Source organism: Manis pentadactyla, chromosome 7 (assembly GCF_030020395.1).
Source record: "Manis pentadactyla isolate mManPen7 chromosome 7, mManPen7.hap1, whole genome shotgun sequence".
Classification (NCBI taxonomy): Eukaryota; Metazoa; Chordata; class Mammalia; order Pholidota; family Manidae; genus Manis; species Manis pentadactyla.
Genome location: NC_080025.1, coordinates 122,490,516 through 122,518,083, shown reverse-complemented (window position 1 = coordinate 122,518,083; position 27,568 = coordinate 122,490,516). Strand labels below are relative to the sequence as shown.

Here is a 27,568-nt window from a genome sequence, read left to right as displayed (position 1 = left end):
GTGTGGAGTCAGGACACTGACTTAGCTTGTGGGCCACAGGAGCCCTCAGGAGGGTTCTTCTTGAGTAAACATTGCTAATCATCGTTAATACAAAGGACTTTAGAGGAGATGATAGCTTTCATAAACTGGAGCGGGGCAGCGGCATGGAATGAAGGTAACCTCTGATATGCCTTTCTCTTACGTGATTTCAGATCTTCCTGGAGTGAGAGGGGGTGGGGTAAAATGATAGCTGGGGATTGCAAATGCATGTGCCCTTGACCCTGGAAGTGTGTTGAGGATGTGGACATCACCATTGGTGCAGGGCACAGGAAAAGCTGAGTCCCACTGGGCGAAGGCTCATCCAAGGAGAATTCAAAAGGACACTTGAAGGGTGAATCTTTAGTATCGGCCATGAGATAGCTGTGAATTCAGGTGGCTTATCTTCCAGGCATTCTGATAAGCACTACCTCCTCTCCCCAAGAGACTTTCTTGCATTTTTGCTTTCTTCCCTAAGTAGTTGTAGTTCACTTTAATTATAATGGACTGAATTGACTTGTGGGCACCTATCAGCCTTATGGGAATGTGAGAGGGCTGGTCTCACATTGGGTCTAACATCCATGCATCTAGAATGATAATGACCACTTTCCGGGCTTTTGCATGGTTTTTATCTCACTATCAAAAAGACTTTTAAGAAAGTTTTTGATTCCAGACCTTTAGAAAGAGATTTGATCATATTTTCTTGGATGTGAGAAAATGAAGAAAGGAAAATGCTAAGACCCAAGTGTTTTTTGTGGGAGAATGTAATGTTTTTAATATTTAGTAATGTTACATACACACCTGACAGATGTGAGTATCCACTCACACACAAACACAAAAATACATTAGTTTGTTTAAAAAAAAAACACAAAAAAACCTCAATCCAAATTTATTGGGATTACAAAAATAACAGGACCTCTCATTAACTCACTACAAATCAGTTGCTAACACACCCAGAGATAGGAGAGCATCTTTAAAATAAACTACTTCTTGCCAATACAAGTCTCATAACATAGAAAAAGAAGTTTATTTTCATATTTACAGAAGAAACATGCTGATTGTTTCTTAAAATTCTCCTTGGAATTAACAGGTGAGGCTATTTGCAAAGTCAAGGAACATTTCAAATTGAAGAAAGTATTTTAGAAACGTCTCACAACGCGTCTTATTTAATATCACTGAATAATTCGGCATCCTCTTCTAAAAATCGTGTTTTTATCGCAGAGCTTCTGGAACTTCCACCTACAAAAATAGGGGAATTTCTTTCAGTAAAACAGAAGATAAAGTGAAAAATATCTTAAGTCTCTGGCAGTGTTCTCTGAGAAGAACTCACATACAGATTGATTACTGCTGTGTAATATTCAAATTTCATATCATAAATTAGGTTTTAAATCACTTGCAATTCTGTGGTAAAATTTTTGGCAAGTGAATCTGTTTTTGGAATGTAGATTATAATCCCTGATTTTCTTATTAAGGAAGTCAGGATATTTATAGGTTGGAGTGTCTTAAAAGGGGCCTGTGCCTTCCAGGTCTGTGCAGGTGGCCCAGGCACACCTCTCAGATGGAACTGCGCTCACCGGTGACCTGCCCTGATGTTCCAAACTTGGTATGCTTGCTCTTGCACACTATAATATTTAAAAAACTAAAAAGTATTTTGAGAGCTGACTTCAGTTCCATTGTGCCATGGAAACAGACCCAGTTACGAAAGTCGTCTTGTGAGTTACTTACCCGCCTTAGCTGTCTTATACTGCTTCCCCGAATCGCTTCCATGAGATTGTCATGAGCTGACCTCAGCGGAGTAGAGGGTCGAGAACCTTCTTCCGCTTTCTTCTCTTGCACTGACCGCAAGGAATTTTTAATTTCCTTTAGGATATTGTTTGGTCGTTTCTTACCCTTTTTCCCTTTTTTCTTTTTCTGTCCGTTTTGCAATGCCCGCTGGGCACTCTCCTGTTGCTTGATGACTTCTGCAATGTTGCGGGTGATGAGCTTTTTCTCTGGGAGTGGAGGAGGTGGCGGCGGAGGGGGCGGTGGCAGCTTTTGTGGGGCAGGAGGAGGAGGCGGCGGGGGCGGGGGCGGGGGTGGAGGTGGGACCACGGGAGACTGCGGCCGGCTCCCCGCTGTCTGGACTTTCTTGGGGATTTTCGGGGAGGACCAGGGGGAGTGCCTGGGAGATGCATACGGTGAAGAGCCAGGAGTCCCCCTCTGCCAGACTTTGGTCCTAAGGTTGGATCCCCCGTCATATCCCTCTTGCTGCTTCTGCTCCTGCATCCGCTTCTGCCTCTGCTTATCCATGTTTCTCGTCAAGAGGCTCGTCATGCTCATTCTTGGTCCTGGGAGCTCAAAATGGTAGCCCAGCCTCAGCAGCGTGGTGTTCTCCCGCAGCAGCTTGACGATCTCCATCTCCACCTGGCTGCCCATGATGTGCCGCTGGTTGTGGAAGCGCAGCTCGGTGAGCACGGTGTTGTGCTGCAGGGCCCGCATGATGGCCAGGATCCCCTTGCCGGTGATGAAGTTGGACTCGACGTTGATGCTGACGATGCACCGGTTGGCCCGCAGCATGTCCGCGATGGCCGTGGCCGCGCTGTCGTCGGCGCGCGTGTTGGCCAGGCTGAAGGCCCTCACCACCGTGTTGCCCCTGAGCGCCTCGGCGAAGCGGGCGAGGGTCTGCGACGTGATGTTCTCGATATTGTTCAGATTGACCTCTGTGGTGTCGGGGTCGTTGTTTCGGATCTTTTCCAGAACCTCCTCGATCACCGTAGGATTTCCGCAGGGGTGGGTGGCCGTCGGCGACTCCGTGTTCCTTGCGCCGTGGCCGTTGGTCAGCGTGATGTTTTCCATTTGACTCGTAAACGTCTTCGGCTTCGAGGTCTCAGAAGTGACGCCACCGTAATTTACAGTTCCGTTAATACCGTTCTCACTGCCTTCTTCTTCCTCTTCTTCTTTGTCGTCGTCGTCGTCCTGGTCATCGTCGTCCTCCTCGTCCCCGTCCTCCTCCTCCGTGTACACGTCCTCGGAGACCTCACTGTTACTCTCAGTGAAGATAAGCTCTTCCTCACTCCCCTCTTTGTCTTCTTCTGCAACCTAAAGAGCATGCATGGCATCATCATGAAGTTTGTCATTTTTAAGCTAATATTTTAACTATTTTTTTTAACTTAAAAAAAGTAATGCATGGTTTTGCAGTATGCACATGTATGGAATTACTTGCTTGTCCGTCTAAAACGAATACAATGTTATATGCCAATTAATATGACAATGACATGTCAATGTGATATGTCAATCGATAAAAAAAGAGCAAGTGGCACAGGGCAAGTAATACAAAAGAACCTAAGGAAAACTCACTTCCTGCTCTGGTCTCTCTAGTTCCCAAGACCACGAGTAAACAATTCACTGCATAATTTTCAACTTCTTTAAACAAATATTTCTTCTGTTTTCTGCAGGATAAATATCTAGGATTCAATTTTTCACATTAAATTTTATTATCACTTGGTCAGTTTCAACCAATAAGTCAGAACTTCAGTTTTGGGAAACCCTTGATAAAGTTTTCATTCTCTCAGCTGCTTCATTCTGAATGGCTTGCTTCGTAGTCTACTTACAATTCAGCAAATCCAACCCTCCTTTCTGGAGTCACCCCTCTGTCCCTCTGTATTTCTCTTTCCCAAACAACAAATGATGATAAAAATATGCAACCTGTTAAGGGCTTCCTGTTTTTAATGTTGAAAAATTATTCCCCCAATTTGCCTCCAGCAGCAGATGTGACAACAGCTGAGGGCTCTGTCCCAGGCTGTCTCAGTGGAGGCAGGGACACAGGTGTCGTTGCTCCTCTAAGTCTTCTCTGCCTTGGGGATGGAGCCTGGCCCCCTGCACCTGAGAGCAGCCACGCCTGTGGGGGAAGGGAAGCTGGCGGGGCAGGGCTGCAGGGCAGGGCAGCTGAAGGTCAAGGCCCAGCTCCATGCAAAAAAAGAAAATTTCAGGTCATACTTTTCATCGAATCATCTTGAAATCTCACTCCAGCACAGGTTTCAAGGAGACAGACTGAAGAAGATATGGGTGGGAAAGGTAACCACCGCCCTTGGCTCTAACTAGATTCCAACCTTAAGGTGGAACAGGGGAGAAGAGCAGAAAACCAAAGCAGGCCAGTGCCTCAGCCTGATGCTTTTAGATTATTTACTACATATCAATCATGAAGGACCTTCAGGCAAATAGTTGCATTGTACTGTCTCTCCCTGTTTTCTAGGCTTGCTGTCCCTAGAAGCCCAACTGAGCTCTTCTTTCTCCTTTTCTTGCTATCTTTCCTGATTAAAAAAAAAGAAATCTGGAAATTGATGATAGAGTCTGATTTTCCCTGATGCTGTCTCTTTAGTCCTTTCTCTTTAAAGCACCCCAGGCCCTCCTGTCTCCAAAGCCTTGATTATTCCCTCTACATTGCAACACCCACCACCACCACCACCACCAGGGAATCTGCTGCCTGAGGCATGTGGAAATACTTTAGGAAACACTGCGCTTGTCCTCAGGTTTGTTTGCCTGGTTGCTATTGCAAAATAGCCTCCAGTTACCCACCTGTTTGGAGTGGCAGGCACCAAGGGTTGGCCTGGGGAAGGGGTCAGCCACTCCAGGGATGGGTGGCTTGTCCCAGTCTTAATTTACTCACTTCTGCAGGAGCTGGAGGCAGAGGGATACTGTGTGTGTGTGTGTGAGAGAGAGAGAGAGAGAGAGAGACAGAGAGAGAGAGAGACAGAGAGAGAGAGAAACAGATGTTTGGTGGCAAATGACTACAAGTCCCAACCCAAAAACATGAGCAGAAGAGTTTGGCAGCAGGAGGAGAGAGAAGGAGCCTCAGATGCCCAGCAGTGAGGCAGATGGATTAACTGAAGGAAGGGAAGAATTTTAGGGTAGCTTCTCCTCACTCCCACCTCAGTTCAAACTGCTGTGCATAATTATTTTCTTATAATTCTAGTTCATGTCAGCAGAATGTGTGAGTGCGTATGTGTGTGTGCATGCATGCATGTGTGTAATGTGTCAGTCTTTGGAGGAAAGAGGCCTAGGCATCTCAAAATCCATATACAGCTTTTCATGCCACCATTACATTTTCTCCCTTTTCGTTTTTAAAAGACCTTTAAGGCTCTCTCCACAAGAGACATTTTCCTCAAAATGTGCCTGGAGACAGAATGTCTGAGACTGCTATCCAGCATCTAAACGTCCCTCCCTCCCCAAACCTTTCTATCATCCTTGTGGAGTGTTTCTTTGACATCATACTCTCCCTGTAAAGTGCCTATTTTAATTACTTGTTTACCATTTTCCCCAAAAACACCATTAGCTGGGTGAGGCCAGGGATGGTTGTTTGGCTCACATAGCACAGTACTAAGCACGTAGTAAAGGTCCAATAAATATTTATTTACTGTATAGATCTGAACTGACATTGGCTGACAGCTGCTGAAGAGTCAGGACGAGGCCTAGGAGAAGAGTAGTGACAGGGCTGGGTGGGGATAAGGTGACCTCTGTCCTGGTTCGCCTAGGACAGAAGGGTTTCCCAGGATGCAGGATTTTTTTTTTTTTTAATCTAGATAGTCCTGGACAATCTGAGATGGTTAGTTCCCCAGCTGGGGGGCATCTAGGCAAAGAATACCAGCAGGGAGAAATGTATCTAGAGAGAGAGGTAGGAGGGCATAAAAAACAATCTCTGCCTACTGCCTAAATTATCCTGGCATTTGGACTGACTGCTCCAGACCTCCTATTGGCCACTGCCCCAGAGTTACCCTGATCTTGTGAGAACAGGGTGGGAAGATGGGGATGGGCCCAGGAGGTGTGAGGTGATAAGGGCTGAGTAGAGGAAAGGCCAATGTTGGGACTCCTAGGAGGTAAATAAGGCAACGATAAATGGGGGGCCAACCACGTCTTCTGATCTCGCCCTTGGCACCATTACACGGCCAAGAAGGCAAGAGGCTGGTTCTCGGTTCTGGTTCTGGGTCTACCCATAAAGAGCTAGTTGACTTTAGACCAGTCCATAGACCTCTGGGGGTCTAGCAGGCCCATTCCCAGAGGGTCTCATCCAGCAGGTGTGGGGGAGCCCTGGGGCGAGTGGCTTTAGGAATGCCTCTGTGCTGCTGTCGGGCTGGGCTCCCACATTTTGAGAACCGAGGTCTTTGTGCCAGCAGACCTTAATTTGAACATCAGCACTACTTAGAAGCTGTTAACTTCAAATAAGCTTCTTAACCTCTCCTAGTCTCAATTCTCACGTGCAGAAGGTAAGAATTCAATGAAATAACTGAGTGAATGCATTGGCACCTACACCTGAGACCCACATGTAGTCAGGCTAGGGGAGCTAGGTGCTTGGGTCTCCAAGGCCCCTGGGAAATCTAAAGCATTGAGCATTATTCTCGTAAGCCTTTACAGAGCCGGGAGCCTGACAGCCAAGACCCCCACCTCCATCTCACGGCGCACTGTGCTTCTCTTCACTTATGCCACCATCCTCCCCCGACCCCCACCCATCAGCTCCTTTGAGCTTTTCCTTGCAGCGGGGAATGGATTTACACCATCCAGGGGCAAGCTTCCACTCAGCACTCCTTGGGACTCCAGAGCCAGCTGGCCCACAGGGAGAATGCAGTGGGAGAGAAGTTAACTAGCAGGGAAAGGAATCAACATTCAACACAGCAGGCCTCTAATTGAGCTGATAAGCCCTTGGCAGGATCGGTGGTGCTCATCACACCTGACACAGGCTTTGGCCTTTGTTTCCCACTGATCTCATGACCTTATGACTTTAAAATACCTTTGTTGGGTTATTGCTGCTGTGCTATTTCTCCTGGCTATTCTGAGGTGGTTGAAATCTTTTTATGAAGGAAATTCTTTAAGAACTATAATAAAATGTCATATCTCATATACATCAACAGATTTTTGACACACAGTCCCACATCAGGAAAAAAAAAAGACCTCTAGAAATCATGTTGGTGGAGGGACTGACCAGCCCAATCCTGTGTCCTTCCTTCTCACGTCCCCTTCCGCCCCTTGATGCAGGCAGCCACCGTGGCCTGGGAAGACCCTGGCCTGATCCCAGTGACCCTTCCTGCGATGATTGACATGGACAAAGCTTACACATATCTTGCTACAAACGTGGCCCACATACCCTATCATCAAGATCATCTAACAGCGCCTAGAATAGTACCGTGGGACTCTTGCCATTGGCTTCAGGCCATTTTGATTTTGGATGATTCAAGGGGAGCACAGAGGTTTTAAACTATTGCTCCTGAACTGTGTTCTTCCATAAATTCAGTCATTTGTTATATTAACATGCTCATTGTTTTTCCAGAGGACAGTCTTTTGAATTTACTTCTGTTAATGACTCATTTGACAAATTCTAAGTACTATTTACTGGAAATAGAATGGACCTGACCTCTAACATAAGCACATTTCCTGGCCTCAGAATTGCCATTTTAAAGTAGGAAGAAATCTTAAGAGATCATCTCGGCAGGCATGCTTCACCTGGGCCCTCAGATAAGTTTCAGCATGTGGGTCATTATTTTGAGATACTCTGTAAAGATCTGTGCATGTATGCACAAGCCTGTGTGCATTTTCTTAAGGAGAAGGCCTGGAACTTATACAAATCTCAAAGAGGGTCTTGATTCACAAAAAGAAACACTGTATCCTCAAGAGACAGATGGGAAAGAGAACCCTTCAGAAGTGACTATCTCTTCAAGGTCCAATGACTAAGGAACAGTGCAGGGACTAGAAATAAGGTCCTCTGACTCAGTCCCACGTACTTCCCACTGCCCCACACTTTTTGATGTTGGGAAAAAAAATCATTTTTACTGTAGCCATCATCACAGTCAAAGAAACCAGAGTACCCACTTTTGTCTTACAGAAGAAAATAAATATACTTAACTGTAATATATATATTATGTCAGAAATAGGTATGATGCCACATTAGCAACTTCTCATTCAAATTAGACTTGTGTTTGGCAAAACATCTAACCCATGCCTTGTGAATTATGTCCCTCTTGAAGATCGCATCTTTACTCAATCAGAGAGCCCCAGCTAAGAATTTTACATATTGTGTTTCACTGGGGTGGCCATGGGAGTTACATGACTATTTCATCCTGAGAAATTTTTCAGCAACAGGTACAAATAGTTTGTAAGAAAAGAAACGTGATGACGGCTGAAAAGTTAGCGAAAAAAGGTCTCTGGGTAAGGGATGGGGGTGAGAGTAGCCAAGGAAAAAATCCTGAGCGCCTACCTGTCCACACTCCCCCAGCCTCTCCTTCTCCAAGAGTTTCTGGGACTCCTTTTCCCAATAGGCCATCAGTGCCTCTCGGCTGAATGTCCCCGTGGGGGTTTTCTCAGTCAGACTCTTTTGCCTTAGCCCCACGGGAAGGTTGTGGTCAGGTTCAAGGTCTTCCAACTCCCTTTCTAGTTCTTTCAGCTCCTCAGCTGACAAGGAAGCAAGGAGCTCGTCCTCATCGATGGATTCATATTTGCTAAGTCCTCTCCTGTAGCCAAAGGTGGACATGGTCCCTGCTTTGTCAGACCCCCAAGGAGCTTGGAGAAGCAGGCATTCAGGGCCGCCAGAAGCAGGGTGGGGAGGCCAGTGGGCAGGCTGGTCAGCAACTGGTGCTGGGAGTGGCTGCGATAGCCTTTTAAGAGTGCGATACAGGCTGTGACAGTGCAGAGAGGGGTGAAAGCAGAGGCTGTTTTAAGCATCAGACGTCAGCTAGACATTTGAACACAAAGAATGTCACATCGGCGGTGGAAGGAGGTCTCAGAACCAGTGGGGATGATTAACATACTGGCCAGGGACATATTTAGCTGAGACTGATAGCTCATGAGGACAGAGAGAATTTCAGATAGGGAGCAACCACTGTCCTTACTTTGTAGTCAAACCACAGGAGAATACAACTTTATTCTGAAAATGGCTCGCTACCACCACCATGGCCATGAAAAGATTCTTTCATTATAACCTCAGAGGTTGAGAAATGACTATACATCGCTGTATAAGAAGTTATTCGGGTTCTCCTAAAAACATATTGTGGGTGGCATTGCTGCAAACAGAAGGCTGTAATAATATAGCACACTTTTATTTTTATTGTGTCTTGCAATTTACAAAGCACTTTAATCAAATATTCCTAATCATACCAAGTCCTGTGAGATGACTGACATTATCCTCCTTTGCAGATTTTGGCAACCAAAGCTCTGAGAAGTTAAGTGAAAAATTTGGTCGGACAGCTGGAAGTGCAGAAGGGGCTTTTCCATTGCACTAAATGGCTTCCTTCTCCTCAACTAAGAGTAAACTACTAGATTAGTGGATAAAACTCCAAAAAGACAAACAATAATACTGGTTATGATTTGTTAAGAACAGACACTGTGACAGCCTAGCACTAAGCATTTTATGTTTTATCTCATTTAACCCTACAATCCTGTAAGTTGTATATTACTACCCATATTTTGCTAGTACAGACTCAGAGAGGGTAAAGTAATTAGTCCAGAGCCACAGAGCTAAGTGGTGGTAGAGCAAAAATTTGAACCCAGATTTGCATCTAGGCTGGAAACTGAAGAAGTGCTAATTTGAAAAAAAATACACAAGCCCCTTTCTTATAAATGTAATTAAAAATATATATAGTTTACAAGATTACAAAAATATATCATTTTAGCATACAGATAATATAAATATTTATGAAATATATATGCACAGAAATATACATTTATCAATAAACACATAATATGTGATATTTTGTTTATACATTCAGTTATTTGGTGAATATTTTTGGCTTGTTTTCAGGTTCAGGTAATAATAAATAATACTGTTATGAACACTTACATGCAAGTTTGGCGTGGCCATACATTCTCATTTCTCTTGGATAGATATGTAGTAGTGGAATTGCTAAGTTATATGGGAAATTTACATTTGACTTTTCAAGAAACTGTCAAAACATTTTTCAAAATGGCTGCACCAGTTTACATTCCCATCAATGTTTGAAAGTTCCACTTGCTCCTCATCCTAGTTTCTTATTTCTTGTCTTTCTCAATTATAGCCATTTCAGTGGGTGTGAAATCGTATCTCTTTGTAGTTTTAATTTTCATTCCACTAGTAACTAATAATGGTGAGCATCATTTCATGTATTTATTGGCCATGTTATTATCTACTTTTATAAAATATTTATTCAACTCTTACACTCATTTTTAAATTGGGTTGTCTTCTTACTATTGGGTTGTAAGCATACTTTATATATTCTGGACTTTATCTATGTATGATTTGCAGATATTTTCTCCCATTCAGTAGATTGTCTATTAGTGTCTTTTGAAGAATGAGTGTTTTCAATTTTGATGAAGTCCTGTTTATCAATTTTTCCTTCTACTTTTGAGCTTCTGGTGCTATACCTAAGAAATCTTTCCCTAACCCAAAGTCAGTGAGAATTGCTCCTCTGTTTTCTTCTAAGAGTTTAGAGTTTTAGGTTTTTATATTTAGGTCTACTACCCATTTGACTTACTATTTACATATGTGTGAGGCAAGAGTTTAAATTAATCTTTTTCTGTATGTAGAGATCCATCCAATTGTCTAGTGTCCTTTTTTGAAAAGACTGTTTTCCTCTGTTGAATTGCTTTGGTGCCTTTGTGAAAAATTTATTTGGCACTATGTAAGGGTTTATTTATGGACACTTAATTCTGTTCTGTAGATGTCTTATGTCCATTTTCTTGTGCCAATACCACATGGTCTTAATTACTATAGCTTTGTAGTACCTATCAAAATCAGAAAAGGTAAGTCCTCCAATTTTTTTCCTTTGCAAGAATGTTTTGGCTATTATGATCTTAACTCATTATGGTATTCTGCTTCCAAAAATAACTACGACTCCTTCCAGTGATACTAATGAGAGAGATGATTATGAAATTAGAAATGATGAGTTCATTGTTTTTTCATAAACCTTTGTGTAACCTCAGTGCCAAAATGTAATTTTTTATATGAAAATCAGCTTGATTTTTTTTGAAATAACATCAAATTGTTTTAGCCAAATTTGGTGAATAAGATGAGTGAGTTATTCAGCTGTATAATGATATTTTAGGTAAAAAAGATGAATGGTGATTGCAATATGTGAAAACGTGTGTGTTTTTTGAAAAACAAAAAAGATGAGAAGAAAATACATGAAAATGATAGCACAGGTTCCTTTCTTCAGCAATTATGTGTTGAGCATATATGGTATGTTGACCACTGTGCAGATTTGGGGATCTATAATCAAGTACAAAAAATACCTAGGTTTTTGGAATTCTTTCTCTTTCTCATGTTTGTAATATTTCTGTAACACTTTAATATTGTTTCTATTTGACAACTTATTGAACATGTACCACATGCCAGATTCTAAGTAAGGAGCTGGAGTTAGTGAAGAAAACCAACATAACTCCCCCCATCATGGAGCTTATATTCTAGTTGGGAAAGACAGAAAATATATATAAATAAACAAGTAAATACAGGACATATCAGAGAAAAGCTCTACGGAAAGAAGTAGAGCAGGGTAAGAGGGAAGAAAGAAAAATTATTGGGACAATAGTTCATGTAGGAAAGATCTTTGTAAAATGGTGACATTGAACACAGACCTGGAGAAGTAAGGGCTTGATGCATGCAGATTACAGTCACATTAAATAAGGAGTCAGCTAATGTTTGCTTGGATGACTTTAGTGCATGTTGCACATTACCAAAAAGTTCATTGCCTTTTTGGAGGGCTCAAATCATTGGAAAATTCTTTTTGTTGTACTGAAACTGATATCTTGAAAAATCATCCCATAGATTTCAGTTTTCTCATTGCAACAACCCAGAATAAACATAGTCTCATGTGAATTTCTTCTCCCAAATCTTGGGTGGCCTAGGAATGACTGGAAATGACTTTGGAAGAGGACACAAAGTGTTTTTCTCTATGGCAGCATCACTGAAAAAAAAAATTATGGCTCCTCAAGAGAGACACTACCTTAAGAAAAATCGTCATTTAGATATCCTAGTATATGTCATAAATTACTCCAATTATGATAATAATCACAGCTCATAGATGATCTTAGTTCCCCCTTTATTCTTCACAAACTTCAACTCCACTGGGTGAAATTCTGCTAACCGATGAAACATCACCACCTGATCCTGGCCAGACTTAAGTATGATGAATAATTTAGATTTTTCTTGCAGCTTTGTCTGCTCTGAGGTAAAAAAATCCCATCATATGTGTTCCCAGCATCAGCATTTTCTAATTTGGGATTTTTACTTGACCACATTGTTTTTTTGAGTGGAATTGCTTTTAGAGTCAGTAATACTGCAAGCCTTGCAAAGATTAGCATCTTTTATTGAAAAAAACAAACTCCATTTTGGGGAGAATTGTTTTCATGGTTCTTGATTCATAATCAGATACCACTATTTCCCAGTATACTGTCAACTCCCTTTTTAGTGGGAACTGTTTTCTCTTTCACCCATCTTTTTTTAATTGTTTCCTCTTGGAAATACTATTATTTGTTTGTTTATTCAACACACATTCATGAAATACCTGCTGTGTGGACAGAAAAATAGAAATTGATCTAGCCCCTGCCCTCTGGAGCTCACACGCCTGGGAGAGAGGCAGGCAGCTGACAGTGACACAGGGCAGGGGCCGCGCGGCCAAGGTGCCAAAGCGAAGGGAAACGCGGAGACCAGAAGCAGCAGCAGCTCAGCCCACGTGGGAGGAGTTACAGGAGGCCCAGAAGCCCAGGAAGAGCTTTCCAGGGAGCAACAGCAACCTCTGAGCAAACACACAGGGGGAAGAAAACAAAACAAAAGCAGGCGTATTGTCATAGGGGTCGGGAGTGGGTGGAGATGGGCAAAAACTGACCCTTGTTCATGTACTATTTCAAATAGAATATGCTTTGATATCTTGCCTCTCAATCCCCCCCCCCTTTTTTTTTTGCAGCCACCAGTATCACGTCTGGTACATGGTAGATGCATGTAGATGTTGAAAATTTTTTATTAGCAGGGCCATATCTAGGAGTTTGGGACTTTATTGTCACCTAGGGTTAAGTGGAAATCCCTGGCGTTATCTCACAGCCGCTATCCACAGCCATAGTTTGCCTTCTTAAATACAGGCAACTGCTGATTCCGGCAGGTGTCCTGATAGGGAAATGCAGCAAAAGTCATTAACTCCTCTAGAACTCAGCAATACCAGTCCTGCTACTGCTTGAATATATAGTGTTTATAGGCAGTGATGAGACGTCCTAACCACACTTGTGATAACTGCTTCAGCCTAACGTTCTGTCTGGCCGGAGACCACCTCTGCCTGACGGTGCCTGACCTTCCTTGTGGCTTAAGGACTTCAGGCTCTTACTGTTTAGAAGTGTTGAGAGGCCCTTCCAAACGTTTCTTTGTTCTCTTTAATAACCCCCAAATTTCAGTAAAGATTTGGTACTTTCAGGATCTGTTCCTATTTTAAAATGTTCATATAGGCATTCCTATTTATAACCATAAGAGTTAAATGAATGTCTTAAATGAATATATTTAATAATCTCATTTCCTCTGCTCCTCTGCTTTATTCTACAATAGGCCCTTGTCAGTCACAGATTTAATATGTGTCATTTCAGTGATTTGAAAGGACCCCAAAGGACCAAGGTTTGCAGTGACATGTCATTTTACCGAGCTACAATTTATGTCCTCAAGCTCAAGAATGTTTCATGAAACTACCTAGAAAATCTCCATCTGGGCGTCTCACTGGCACTTACATCTCAACCTGCCCCAGACCAGTATGTTCATTTCCTGCTTCCCGCCTTCCCCACCACAAGCCCTGGTTCCGCACTTCTGAAGACGGGATCCCCATCCACTCAGGGGCTGGAACCTGTGTGTCACCTTTGGCTCCTTCTCTCACCAGCATCATTCTCGTCTGTTGCACGGCCTGAACTCCTGTATTTTGAACAGCTCTTGAATTCCTTTCGATTGGTCCCCTTGTCTCAGCTCGAGTCTCAGCTGCTGTCCTCATTATCTTGGATGGCTGACATTTTCCCTTGTCCACAATAGAGCCAGAGTAACTTTTGAAAAACACAAATCTCATTGGAACATTGTGTGCCCAAAACCCTTGAAGGCTCCCATTGCGGTGCAGGCTGAACCTTGAATCAGGCCCTCCGGCCCCTCCTGGATTAGGCCCTGCCCACCTTTACAGCTTCAGCTCCGATCACTTCATCCAACTCTCGCCCCTGAGTCTCACTGGGCTTCTGAACTCTCCACACTTGTTTGTTCCCGAGCCACTGCCCACTCTCTCCCTTTGCCCTGAATGCCTTTGCGTCTTCTACTTTGCTCAGGACTGAAGTAATGCTCCCGAGGACAGCTCTCCCCGTGCCTTAGCCAGCTTAGTCTTCCCAGCTCCCACCAATCTCCATTCTGCACAGCATCCCACTGGGGATTGCTTGATTGGAACTGGTCTTGGCAAGAAGGCATGTCCTCCAGGCGACGGGCCATGCCTACCCCATGCGCCATCCCCAAAGCCTAGCTTAGTTATTAGAGTTCAAGTAGTATTTGGGAAAAACAAAACCAGCCAGATGAACTGCAGTACAGGCAGGGGTAGATCCATGTCTTACAGAGCCTGAAGATTATATGGTTTGGGGGGCCCTTTTAAGAATAATAATATAAAATTATAAATGAAAATGAGTTATGAAAGTGAGACTGTATTTAAAACAGTATTTGAATCATGACAAACTACTAGATCTTAGATGATTTGAGCTTCTTTCTTCTCAGATCTCCTTACTCAGTTTCCCAGAAATGCTTATAGAAAAATGCCACCTATTTGTCCCCTGGCTTCTCCACTCTCCAGCATCCAACCCCCAGCACTCCACTACTTTGGGGAACCCCAGTACTCAGAGGGCCTAGAAGCCCTTGCTGCAGGGCCCATCTGCCTCTCGTGTGACCCCCTATCTAAGGAAGGAGCCCACTGGCCCCTCAGTGTTCATATCTCATGATGATGTTCTTGTTTATTTCATGGATGCCTTTCTTATTTAAACTGCCCTCAATTTGCTGATGAGGAAGCACAGAAATCACACTCTATTGTGTCATTTGCAAAACTGGAAAATGAAATCCTCTTGAAACAAATGATGCTTGCTTGAATGACTTGAAACAAATCCTTAAAAACAAATGACAAGGGTCTATCTACTGTTAAGTGGCTGCCCCTAACCGTCCCCTTCCCTCTACCCCTGCCTTCTTTTTTTTTTTTTTCTTAAGGCTTATCTAATCTCTCTCCCTGTACAGGTGCAGGATTGCTTCCTGATCTAGATCTAACATGTTCCCAACTTACATAGAAAGATTTGGGTTTTCAGCTTTTCCTACAGCTAGTTTGTCATGAGGCTGCTCAATAAATGTAATGACCCGTAAGGAAGTTAAGCTTCCGGCTTCACTCCATCTGTCTGCTGGGAGCTTCTCAGAGAGCTGGAGAGAGGCTCCCAGGGGGAATGTCAGGCAAAGGTCAGGCTCTACACAGAGAACAACCCAACAGGCCACAGGGATCAGATGAGACTGGCGATTCCCTTGTCAAGCCTTCATTCTCAGGCTTGGCAGTCAGACAGCCCTCTGAGCTATGCCAGCTTGTGGAGGTGAGCAAGAGCCAAATTTAAAACTACTAGAGTTATTTATAAAAATATCTTGCAGTTGTATAAGGTTTAGAGTTTACAAAATGCTTTTACATACCATGTGCCCAACAGTCTAACCTAGCAATATGATATTCACTTAATAATTGTGTATAGCTACCACTTTACTGTGTCTGAGGCAACACTTGATGAAACAGATGCTATTCCCTCTATTTCACAAAGGATGAAAATAGGTTCTGAGGTTCTGAGCAGTTAAAATATCTGTAAGTATGCCCAACTAGGGAGAGATCATTACAGCCATGTTCCGTAAGTCCAAGCTGCTTCTCATATTGAGATTTACTAGTTCATTTCAAAACCTACCAAAATGAAACACAGATGGGACGAAAGGATTTTTAATGGAGTATCTACTGCTTTGCCTTATGTATAATAGGTTCAATTAGCTTTTGTTGAACTAGTTCAAACATGTAAGAATGAGTCCACAAGCACTTGAAGAGGTAAACAGACAGTGTTAAAACTGCAAAGACAAAATGATTTCCAGAAAAAATCCAAAAGCCAGAAAAGAGAAGCTGAGCTTCATCATCAGGATTTTCATCTTACACCCCAGATCATGAATATGGACTTCCACTTGAGAAATGGGGAGCGGATTTGATATATATCAGATGAAGTTCTAGTACAGGACATGTTACTTAGGGTGTGCTGGAAGGCCTGAGGTTTTCTTTCATTTCAGCAACTAGTGCAGTTATAACCTCAGCTTTGATATTATGGCTTTGGGCAGTTGTGCTCACTGTGGTATTAGGAAGAATGGTGTGGAGAGCCAGCCCCCAAGACATGGATCTTTTCCCTGGAATAGCGATGTCCTCTGGTTCACGACAACCGTCACTGCAGAAAACTCCACGTCATTCAGGGATGTGGTACCTTAAAGGGTAGAAAAGCTGACCTCCTGCTGGGAAGAAGGGCTAGAAAGGTACATTCAGTGTCAAAACACAGGAATATGGGGACACGGTGTGCTCAGTAATGGGACAGCTGGTGCTCAAGAGCTGGTGTCTGGTTACTGAGTTTTTCCATTTGCAACTTTATTATAAAAATTGAAGGCACTGTCTTTTCACACAGACCCAGAGTTCCTCACTTGACCTTTACTTGCATGGTTCCCTGTGTCCTTGAGGTCCATGGCCTTTTAAGTGTTTGCTTTCTCTCTTTTTCCTCTGGCATTTGTTTTCCAAGGCTTTCCCCAGCTTCCCATGTTCCCCTTTCCACTGCACACTCAGGGACTCAGAGCAAGTTTTCAAGGGTGCTACAAAAGCCCCATCCCCCTGGCAGCATGATTCCTTGCCAATTCACACTCTTAAGAGAACAGGAAAACTTCCCTTGTATCTCTCCAATCTGCATGTTTTTGTGTGTCTTGTAAATAATAATAATAATAATAATAATAATAATAAAAGTGGGAAAGTTCTAGCACAACCAGCATGACAATGTCACAAGTTGGCAGAGCCAGCTGAATTTGTCTGGGTTGAAGGCCTGTGAGATTAGCAAAGGCAGCAAGCATTGTGCTGCCCTTGAAGCTGGGTCATCTGCTGTGAACAGTCTTATCAGCAGAGCAAAACAAATAAATCATGCGCTGCTAGCACAAGAACCAAGTGCTTTCCCTGGAGCAAGATGATTCCGTTGTTTAGCTGGGCCTCCTCAGTGAGCTTGTTAACAGCATCACCTGTCAGTGAGAGAGAAGCTCCTCCTACACTTTTGTTTTCAGATTAATTTACATACCATAAAATTCACCCACTAGAAGGGTAAAATTCAATGACTATTTCTAGTAAATTTACCAAGTTGTGCAACTATCACCACAGTACAATATAAGAACTCCAAAAAGATCCCTGTGCCCCACTGCAGTCAGCCTTTGTTCCTGACCCCCAGCCCAGGAAACCACTAATCTGTTTTCTTTCTATTTTATATAAATGGAATCATACAATAATGTCCTTTTGTGTCTGACTTTTTTCACTAAACTTAATGTGTTTTGAGATTCATCCTTGTCATAGCATAGGGTAGTGTTCATTGTATAGAGATGCCATATTGTGTTTATCCATTCACCATCTGATGGACGTTTGAATTGTTTCCATTTTTTTGGCTATTATGAACAATCTAAATGAAATCCTGATCTGAGTGAGAAGTGAGGAGGTGGAAAGAGGTTGAGGTTTGGAGTCAGGAGTCCCAGTCAGTGCTAGCTCTGGCATTTGCTACCTTAGTTAATAGTATGATTGGTTTCCTTATCTATAGAGTGGAGGTAATTAAGCCCTGCCTTGCTCTACTTCTAAAGTAGTTGAAAGAATCAAGTGAGATGATGTATGGGGAATGCTTTGTGGACTGTAAGACACAGGACAAATGAAAGGCATTACTATTGGCATTGTCTTTCTAGAATGTACTAAAATGCACTAGAAATGAAGTTAAATGGAATTAAAATGAACTAAACTGAATTAAAAATGAAGAGAGGGTCTTCATACAATCTAGAATCACTGTAGGAAGTTGGACTCACTAAAATTAAGATTTAGTCAGGGCATCCTCCAACCCACAGATGGTGAAGGGCAAGACCTTCACCTTCAAGTTGAGCTCAGCCTAAGAGGCTTTCAGTGAGTCAAACCCAAACAAAATACTACCCTCTGGTTCAAGGTCATTACAACTGTCACCTCATTGAAATAATATTAAACTATGGGGTAGCTAGATTTTTAGAGGTCTTCAGACATTCAGGAATATAATTGTTAACCACTGAATGCTATGTTTAATTATTTGACTTTCACAAAGCATAAAAAATAGGTTCCTTAAGCAGCCAGTGAAGATTTTGCTTCAGACAGAAAGAACTGGATACTGGTGGCTCACAACCAGTCAATCCTAAGGTGACTATCACAAAAGGGCTCTCCACACCTTCTATTTTATAAATACTATGGGCCGCTTCTAAGAAGTTTTATCTTTAATCTCACTGGGAGATCCGGGATGGAATGCTTCCAAGACAAGAGATATGCTGTTCCCGGTTTACTGGAATCTAAAGCACAGAATGTGAGTACCCGTCAAGGGCCTCTCACGGAATTGCTGGCCAGTCCAACATTAGAACTCAGGCGCTCCCAGTGCCCAGATTCAAATTACTAGACTGTCTCCTTCCAAAAACAGCAAATCCCCAGACATCTCTAGTATTCCCCAAGCTTACATAACACAGGTCACTGAGGTCAAGTAAGTCTATTCCTTCTACACATCTTCTCTCCTGAGAAGTCCTTTCTTCCCTTTTCAACAACTGAAGAACAGGGTTTTACTAAGCAAAAGCAGATGTGGGCTTTTATGTGCTTGGAACAGTTCTCTGCTGTTTTCATTCCATGAATTTTCTCAAAGTATTCATGGATGACAGTGAGATGCCTTATAGACCTCTCATGTTATTTTTCACATTTTCATATCTAAGCATGCCAATCATTGTACCATAAGGCCAAGGTTCTTCACTTCTGCCCTTCTGTGACAGTGACTGCCACTGTCACTGTATTATAATAACGAGAGCTTGAGTTTCACTTGCACTTGCTCTAAGTTAGATGTAGTGTTTGTACACTTATCTAATGTCTTGTTCAAAATTAAGCAGCTGATAATTGATGGAGCCTGGTTAGGTCTCTTTGACTGCAAAGTATGTGTTCTTACCTACTGCATTATATGGCATCACTAAAATGCCACACTATAAGGTATGTATTTATGTATGTTATATGTATGTAGTCATATATATGTATACATGGACTATATGTATGCAAGTATGGATTATGTGCATGTAGTGTTTCATTTTAAACCATAAGTAACTTGAAGCAACTTAGAGTTCTTTTGTGTCCTATACAATTTCTAATTTGGAAAGTGACTGTATACATGAGAGTAATGTGTCTTGAAACCAAAATCTGGATAGGAATGTGTGGTGAAAGGTCAATGACAAGGCTTATATGTGATCTCTGTGTCATAAAAGACTCTGTCTTTTTTGTAGTTTCCATGCTGTCCAACCCATATATACTGGTTTTTCAAAAGCCTGCATCAAAGGGAGTGTGGCCTATGACTAGTTGCTGTATGGCATTTATAGGATCATTTCCACATCTTCTGTACTGTCATCCTGTTGCCTGGAACTATGCTCTGTGACTAACTAAATGACTGAACCACACTCTTCAGGAGGCATGTAGTTTCAGTGTGAATTTCAATTATGAAATCACTTTATGTCAGAAATAAAAATACTATCTGAAGATCACCTATGGAAAAACTGAACAAAACACGCTCAGATGAGAAGTCAGATCCACTTCTTTCAACTCCCCCCCACACACTGTGTATGACACAAAGCAAAATCCATGGTGACCAAAACAGCAGTGGACACTTGGCAGCATGGGAAGATGTCATCAAAACTCTATCATGTCGCTTCCACAGCAGCTAAACAGGCACCTAAGTCTCACTGGTTAGAAGCAGCGTGGCCCTCTCCAAGACAAAGTGCCGTAGTCTAGGAGAAACAAGAGTTCTAATCAGACAAAAATCACTCCCCTTCCTGTCCAGCCCACTCAAAACACTGCTAAGAAAGTTCAAAATGTAGTTAGAAAAAGATTGAACCCATTTTGGATATAGCAATTGCCTCAATTTCATAGAATACATTTTTCTCCTGTTTCACAAATACCGAAAAACCACTTTCAAACCTACAGCGTGTGCAGTGAATTCACATCTTTACATTCAAGTATTTCTTGAGTATTTATACATTTACACACATAAATGTATGAAAACACTTATATTTATACAAAATACATGAAAGAAAGTGTCAATGCTTTAATGTATTTAATTTCTGAATATCATATAGCAGACTTACATCCTCATTATTGTCTTATTTATTTGGAGCAATATTTATAGTTGATGATGGATTCTAATCACAACTGAAAAAACAGAGGAATCATGAAATGCTATACACAAAGCATTATAGTTTGCATTAAATACATTACAATTTAACTTATATAAAAACATATCCTCTGGGGAAAACAAGAGGTTAAAACTATAAGTCTAACTGTACAGGGTTTTTTTTTGTATTTCTTTATCTTTCAAAGGTAACTAAAGTTAAATACAATCTGAAAATTTCACAAACCAGTGAGGCATTACTATTGAAAGAGTACAGCAACTCTAAAGATAAATAAACATATGAAAAACACATTATTAAAATCTAAATGATAATAGAAAAGTAAATATAAATAATTACCTTATTAAGGCTATATAACCAATTCAGAGATTTAAACTATCATTTTATAATGATGAGGTCACTGATTATTTTTGTCTGGGTCTTATATTACAGTCACTCATTCCATATGTTCAACAAATAACTGTTGAACTCTCTCTATGCTCTGGGGAATATGTTTGGACCTAAGAAAACACTGGAAAACAAAACAAACACGGACCCTGTCCTCACAGAACTAACAGCCTAGCGGGGCCAGCAGATGAGAACATAGGCCCCTATGTCACAGCCACAGATGTGCTGTGCGGGCGAATCCCACCCCAGGGGAAGCAAGAGCTAAGCTGAGACCTGAAGGATAAGGGTGGAGAAGGGGAGGAGGTGGAAGGAGGATTCCGGGCAGAGGGAGAAGAAAATGCAAAGACCCTGAGGTGCGAGAAGGCACGGCCTATCCTAATAGTGGCTCCCAAACTAAGGGCCTCAGATACTTCTTGGGCCAGAATGAAATTTTCAGCCGTCAGTGGAGAGATGAAGACAGTTTGTTCTTTCAAAGCTAAAGTCGTTCGATTTCAATAATTTGAGTTTAAGGCCGTCTTATTTTCTGGCATTAAAATGGCCCCTCTTTTATGAAATGACAATGATAGTAGATGAAGTATTTTTAAAAATATACAACCCTATTTTATAAATAAGCAAATCAAAAACTACTGGTGCATAAAATCTAAAAGTCTGGGAATCACTGTTCAAAGAATAAATTTAGTTCTGAAAGTGTTTGATAGGGTTGAAGGAGATAGGAGAGGGAGAAGTCAAGAGAGAAGGCTGAGGAGGAAGGCAGGGAATTAGGTCATGAATGGCCACAGGAGAACTTTGGGCTTTATTCTAAGAGCAGTAGAAATTATTTTCAACAGGGGAGTGAAACTCTCCTTACATTTGTAAAGGACCCCTCTGGGATGTTATGTGTAGAATGTGTGTTGTATGGGGAAAGGCAGGTGGGAGGAAGGCCAGTTATGAAACACCAGAGTATCCCAGGAAAAGGGAGTAACAGCTAGAATTAGGGCCGAATCAGTACAACTGAGTAGAAGAAGACGACTTAAAGGGACAAACTTACCAAGGATTTGGTGACTTGTCATACTGGGTAAGGAAAATGGGATGATCAAGGCTGATGTCCAGGCTTATGCCTTGGGAAACTGGGCTTTGAGTAGAGGATGCAGGAGAAGCCTTTGTGTGGAGGAAGGTGGTGAGTTCATTTTGAGACATGTTGAATTTGAGGTGCCTTTGTGTTCAAATGTCTACATAGGTCTCAAGCAGATGAGAGAAGGAGCTGAACTTTGGATATAAATTTTACAGTCAGTAGCATATAGATAAAAATTGAAATCGTAGACATGGATGGATTCCCCAGAGAACACAGTATAAGAAAACAAGAGGGCTTAAGGCACATCCTAAGGGGCTGGCAGAGGCAGAGTGGTCAGGGAGGCAGGGGGAGAGCCGAGAGGCAGGTGCGTGCAGACCAGGGGAGGCAGCAGTCCAGGTGCTGCAGGAATCAGCTGAAAGGACGAGAACGCTCACTGAGACTGGCAACAAGGAAGTTGTCAAGGATCTGGGATAATAGAGGGAGCAGGAGCCAGATTGCAGTGTGTGAATCTGCAGGCAGGAAAGAGCTTTTTTCTCTCAAAGGGCCAGCAATTGGCTGGAGATGTGAGTTTGAGAAAGTGGTTCTTCATAAAGGTCTTTAAAGATGTAAAATATGGTGTTCCCGTAAGAACACACTGTTTCAGTCATAAAATTGTTAATGGATTTAAATACATTTAAAGATGTAAAATGGTTCCAAGAAATTCTCTGAAGGAATCCTGTTTCAAAATATTTTAGAAATCACATTTTAAAACACCATTTTTAAATTATGGCAATTTTAGCTCTCGTCCATAGAGATCATACTCTTTAAATAGTATGTATCTTTGAATGGGTGGTGGTAGATGGAGCTTCTTCATTGAGGCTGGTCGGCAGAGTCGCTGGAGTCCCATAAGTCTTCGAATTTTTAACCGGCACAAATGCTTTAATGAGCAAGGATTCTCTAGAATGATGGAAAAAACACACAGGCAAAAATAAAAACATTAGTGGATTGATGTGTTAGATACAGACTGTTTGAGAATAATATTAATAGTGTTATTCTGAAACACAGGTATGCACACATTAACAAATGGTAATTTTAAGCGGAATTAAAATTGTAAATAAGCATTCCAGACCATTCTTCTAGAATGTAAGATCCCACGAAGGCAGACATTTAGTCTGTCCCTGTGTCAGGAAGAGAATCTGGCTTGTAGCAGGTGTTCGACTAGAGTATGTTAAATGAATGAATGGACTTGATTTAAGAAACCAAATGCTCACTTCTTCTATTTATGCTTTAGAATTGAATATTGTAGAGATACATTTATTTCCTTTCTCTTCTACCAATCTTTCTGATGAATAATTACCTAAGAAACATCTGATACAAATGATCCCATATGTGATGATCCAGTCTTAGGCTTGTTTCAGTGTCTAACACCTAAACATTTTATATTAAAACAAAAAACATCTACTAATGTTACTCAAATACTTGATGCTAGTCTTTATTTTCAACTCTTACCTTATCTACACTACAATTATAGTACTGATATATTATACTAGCAATATGAGCTAATGAAAGGGCAGCAGAGCATAGGAACTTAGCTGTGGCTCTGGACTGTTGGCGTGGATTAAAATCCTGGCTCTGTCACTTAGTATTTATGTGACCTTGGGCAAGTTGCTTAACCTTTGTGATCTCAGTATACTGACCTGTGAAATGTGGATAACAATGGGAACCACCTCATAGGGTTGTTTGAACATCAAACAAGTTAATTCATGTAAAGTATGAGAAATGTGTGGGGCATTGTCACCACTCAATAACGTCAACTATCATTCAGTTCAATAGTGAAAGACATCATATTTCTGTTACATTTGATTATAAGCAACCAAATGATCTTTTAAAAAAAAAATTAAAACAATGTTTTTCAGAAATGGAGGCAAAATTACTATTACCAAAATAGGCAAAATAAACCCATCTTAAAAAAAATTTACCATTTTTCTTTCCCTAACAAATACACTGCCTTACGTATACCTGGAGGAACCCTGACATCCAGTGGTTAACCATGATCACAGCAATGAACTGACAACAGTCTAGTTGCAATAATGTATAACTGAAACATGAAAAAAAACACCCTGGTCTTATTCTTACCTGGATTTTCTTTCAAAGTCATAGAAATTGGTCATTCTTTTGCAATAAAAATACATGGATAATTAATTGCCAACTAGAAGCAAAATCCGTTCTGCCTATGACAGGAAGCGCAGTGGTACTGGAGAAAGTGATCTGAAGTGAGTTCAACAAGGGTTCAAATACTTGCTTTATTATTCTCTATGTCTATTCCTTGGGGAAATTACATTTTCTGAGACTTCAGGTTGTTTCCCCTTACAACCTCCAAAACATTTTAACCTTTTTATTGTAGGTTAAATACAGACAGGACTACACATGTGTAGTTTCATAACTCAAAGTTGGTGATTATTTGGTGAGCATCTTTAATCACCTCCCAGTTCAGGAATTGCACAATTTCCTCGGCCACCCCTGAATTTCCTCCACCATTCATCCCAATCTTTGTCCTTTCCTCCCCTGAAAGTAACCACTATTCTGCTTTGGTAGTAATCACTTCCTTTAGAGCTTCATCATTTAACTGTGCTATTCCTACATTATAGCACTGACGATGTTGTTTTAAAATTTGACTATGTCCTTTAAGTCTCATTTAATCTGCAGACTCTTCTCTCCACCCCCTTCTTTTTCTTTCAGTTAATCTTTGAAGGACCAAAATGCCCTGTAGTTTCCCAGAGCCTGAACTCTGCTGACTGTATTTTCATGGCGCAGTTCCATGTCCACTGCCGCCTCTATTTGCTGCAAATTAATAGCTGGGTCCAGAGTCTTGACCAGACTCAGGTTTGATTTCTTTCGCAAAACTGCAGCTGGTGCTGTGTTCTTTCATCGATGGCCACATAATGTGTCATTAGCAACAGCTGATGCTCAGTGACTACATGCATTAGCTTGCTGGGGGGCTGCAAAACAGTGATACCGAATTATGTCATTTCTTTTTCATTTATTATTTGGAATATTTTTATAAACAGATGCTTTTACTCATCTACTCTTTGGTTACTAGTGGTGCAAATCATACAGGAAGGTGGAAAAATGCTTGGATATTTTCTTTTAGCAATTTTTAAGATAATGAATTGATTTTCTTATCCTCTGGAGTTGAGCAATTTAAAAAAATATCATATTTATACATTGGTTTCAATTAACTGAAATAATTATCCTTTCGAAGAATAAAACATCCCATCTTTGGAGAGTGGGAGCCTCTTCGAGCTTGGCCCCTGAATTCTTTTGATGTGATTCTGGCAGTCTGGAGAGTTTCTTTGCAGTCTGGTATGACCAGGTATTCCAGGCTTATCTTGCACATTTCCTTTCCCAGACCTGAAATCATCCATTTCTTTTTCTAGGAAATGGTATTTCAAGGCTACAGTCTGAGTGCTACTGGTGCTCATTGCTCCTGGGTTCGTCATTATTTCTAAATCCTGTCAGTAGACACACACATACACACACACACACACACACACACACACACACACACACACACCCTTTCAAGGTAAAATAGCTTATGAGTTCAAATTGACATTTCCAAGTCAAATTCAGGACAACAGGATTTTTCTTTAACCTCTTCTGTATTACATATGTATCTCCTTTCCTCCAGACAATCTCAGTTCTTAAGGATACAAAGAATAATAGAGCTAGAACACCCCATAATTACTCACTGAATGCATCTTTCATTCTCAGAATAACAGTATTAATATTATTCCACCACCAAAATAATTTCTGGTATCTTTTAAAATGTTTTTGTGTGTGCTCTCCCCATTTTTGCCCCATTTAAAAATAGATGTCTTTATCTACATTATCTGACCACTCAACCTTTACATAGTCTATCTTCTCCCTTTTACCTCTCACTTAGTTTTGGTATTTTGTTAATGTTCATGACTAGTCCTTATGTCACTATCTCTCCAGCCATTTTGGTTTGTCTGAAGCTCACAAATTAGTGGAGACTTCAGAAGGCAGTCAGAGGAATGGTGTTGCCTGAGATAATCTGACATTTTTTCCCCCATAAATCACTTGTTCTTTTTGCCCAGTTGTCCAAAGGATATAGTAATCTGTAATTTTGTAGTATCAAGTCTTTCTTTTTTGTTATAGAGAGTTTTTCTTGAAACATAGGTTTTTGTATTTATTCATTGTGTTCCCTCAGTTTGGTTTTCCTTTTCAAAGAATCCTATTATTCATATCTTGACTCTTCATTGCCTGTCTTCCATATCTGTCACTGTCTTTCAAATCCTTTTATCTATCCATTCATTTCTATTTTATTTAAAATTTTTATTTCATCTTCTATTTCTTTTAAGGTATTATCTATTGCTTTATTAGTTCTTGTTCTCATGTCACTCTTTATATTTGGAATTTTTTTTTCTTTTTATTTCTAATTCTTTCCTCAGCTCTGTTACCTCATTTCTGAATTTTTCTAATTCTGACTTGTGTTATTCTTTCATTTCTTGTATCATTTTCCTTATGCCTTTTACCTTGTTTTAAAATAGAAGGTTTCAGTTTTAATCTATTCTGAGTCTGGTGTGCTTGCACTGGCTGTGGGTAAATTATTGTTCCTCTTTCTATTTTTTCTTATATTTGTTTGAGATTGACTGTGATACTTTCCTGTTGCTCATTTTTATGTGGCTTCAGTTTTCCTGAACTTTTAAAAGGATGTTGGGTTCAAGAGAGCTCTTCTAACTTTGCAGAGCTCCTTAATGCTGTTGTCTTCTTGCAATGATCCAAAACATGGAGGCTTCGGGTTCTGCTTCCCACGCCCACTTTTATGTGAATTCACTCATGTGTCTGTCCTGCTTGATTCTCATTTTACTCCCAGTGTAGATTTCAGTTAATAAATGGAGGCCTGACAGGGCAGTTTCAAGGATTCATATAGTTCAAATAGCTTTGCAATTGCCTTTAGCCATGTTTTTTATTTGTAAAAATAAGCATGATAGCTTCTAACTCTGCAAGCTGTGAGGATTTCATGATATGCTTTATGTATATACATTTCAGATACTGCACATAAACTTACCATGTAACAAAAATAATATGAAATACTAATAATTTAGTTTTATATAGCTAAATTTATTGTTTTTAACATTGTAGACATTATAATAAGTGTCTTATCTTACATGTTCATCTCTCTATGTCCCTGCAACAACCTTATGAGGTAAATACTATCCTAGTCCCATTTCACAGTGGGAAAACCTTGGCATAAAAAGGATAAGTAGTTACACAGTTAATATGACGATCCTGGTCTTTTTAAAGGAAATAAAATATTCCCCTACCCCTAATAAAACAAAAAGGATATAATAAATTGTTGCTTGCTTCCATGAAAATATCAGCTCTGAATGACATACGTACTGTACAGCCTAGCAATCCTACATCTAGGCAAGGTCAGAAGTCCATCCCATTCTAGGTCTGTCTGACCCCAGAGGTCAAGTACTAGGCTCATAATACTACATTATTTACAAGATTCTCTAAGATTCTTGTTTTAGTTTCCATAAAGCCTCTTCTATTATAGAACTCATTGAAGGGGAAGAGCCATTTGAGGAAAATCCAAGATTACCTCCAAATATACACTGAGTTAAGCTATCACTCTTTCTAGCCAAAGTCTCCATCCTTTCTACCAACCTACATTT

At 41.0% G+C, this 27,568-nt stretch overlaps 2 protein-coding genes across 3 annotated transcripts in view; both read right to left on the bottom strand.

The window, feature by feature from the left end:
• Positions 1–888: 888 nt before the first annotated feature.
• LMOD2 (leiomodin 2) lies at positions 889–8,635 on the bottom strand. Its single transcript, XM_036905602.2, has 3 exons — positions 8,237–8,635; positions 1,741–3,093; positions 889–1,254 (listed from the first exon to the last, which is right to left on the bottom strand). The coding sequence occupies exons 1-3, from the start codon at positions 8,507–8,509 to the stop codon at positions 1,228–1,230; spliced, it is 1,653 nt and encodes a 550-aa protein (XP_036761497.2). The 5' UTR covers positions 8,510–8,635; the 3' UTR covers positions 889–1,227.
• Positions 8,636–20,410: 11,775 nt separating this feature from the next.
• The window catches only part of ASB15 (ankyrin repeat and SOCS box containing 15), a 32,173-nt gene continuing 25,015 nt past the window's right edge, over positions 20,411–27,568 (bottom strand). For both annotated transcript variants that reach the window (XM_057504733.1, XM_036905603.2), the window contains one exon: positions 20,411–22,823. In XM_057504733.1, coding sequence (XP_057360716.1) covers positions 22,651–22,823 — 173 coding nt within the window. In that variant the 3' untranslated portion in view covers positions 20,411–22,650. The remainder of the gene's footprint in view (positions 22,824–27,568) is intronic.

Excerpts from the sequence above, each read along its gene's own strand:
- LMOD2 (XM_036905602.2), bottom strand. The coding sequence starts at position 8,509 with ATGTCCACCTTTGGCTACAGGAGAGGACTTAGCAAATATGAATCCATC. Across the intron at positions 3,094-8,236 it reads GGCTGGGGGAGTGTGGACAG|GTTGCAGAAGAAGACAAAGA; the intron begins GTAGGCGCTCAG and ends CATGCTCTTTAG. Across the intron at positions 1,255-1,740 it reads GTATAAGACAGCTAAGGCGG|GTGGAAGTTCCAGAAGCTCT; the intron begins GTAAGTAACTCA and ends CTATTTTTGTAG.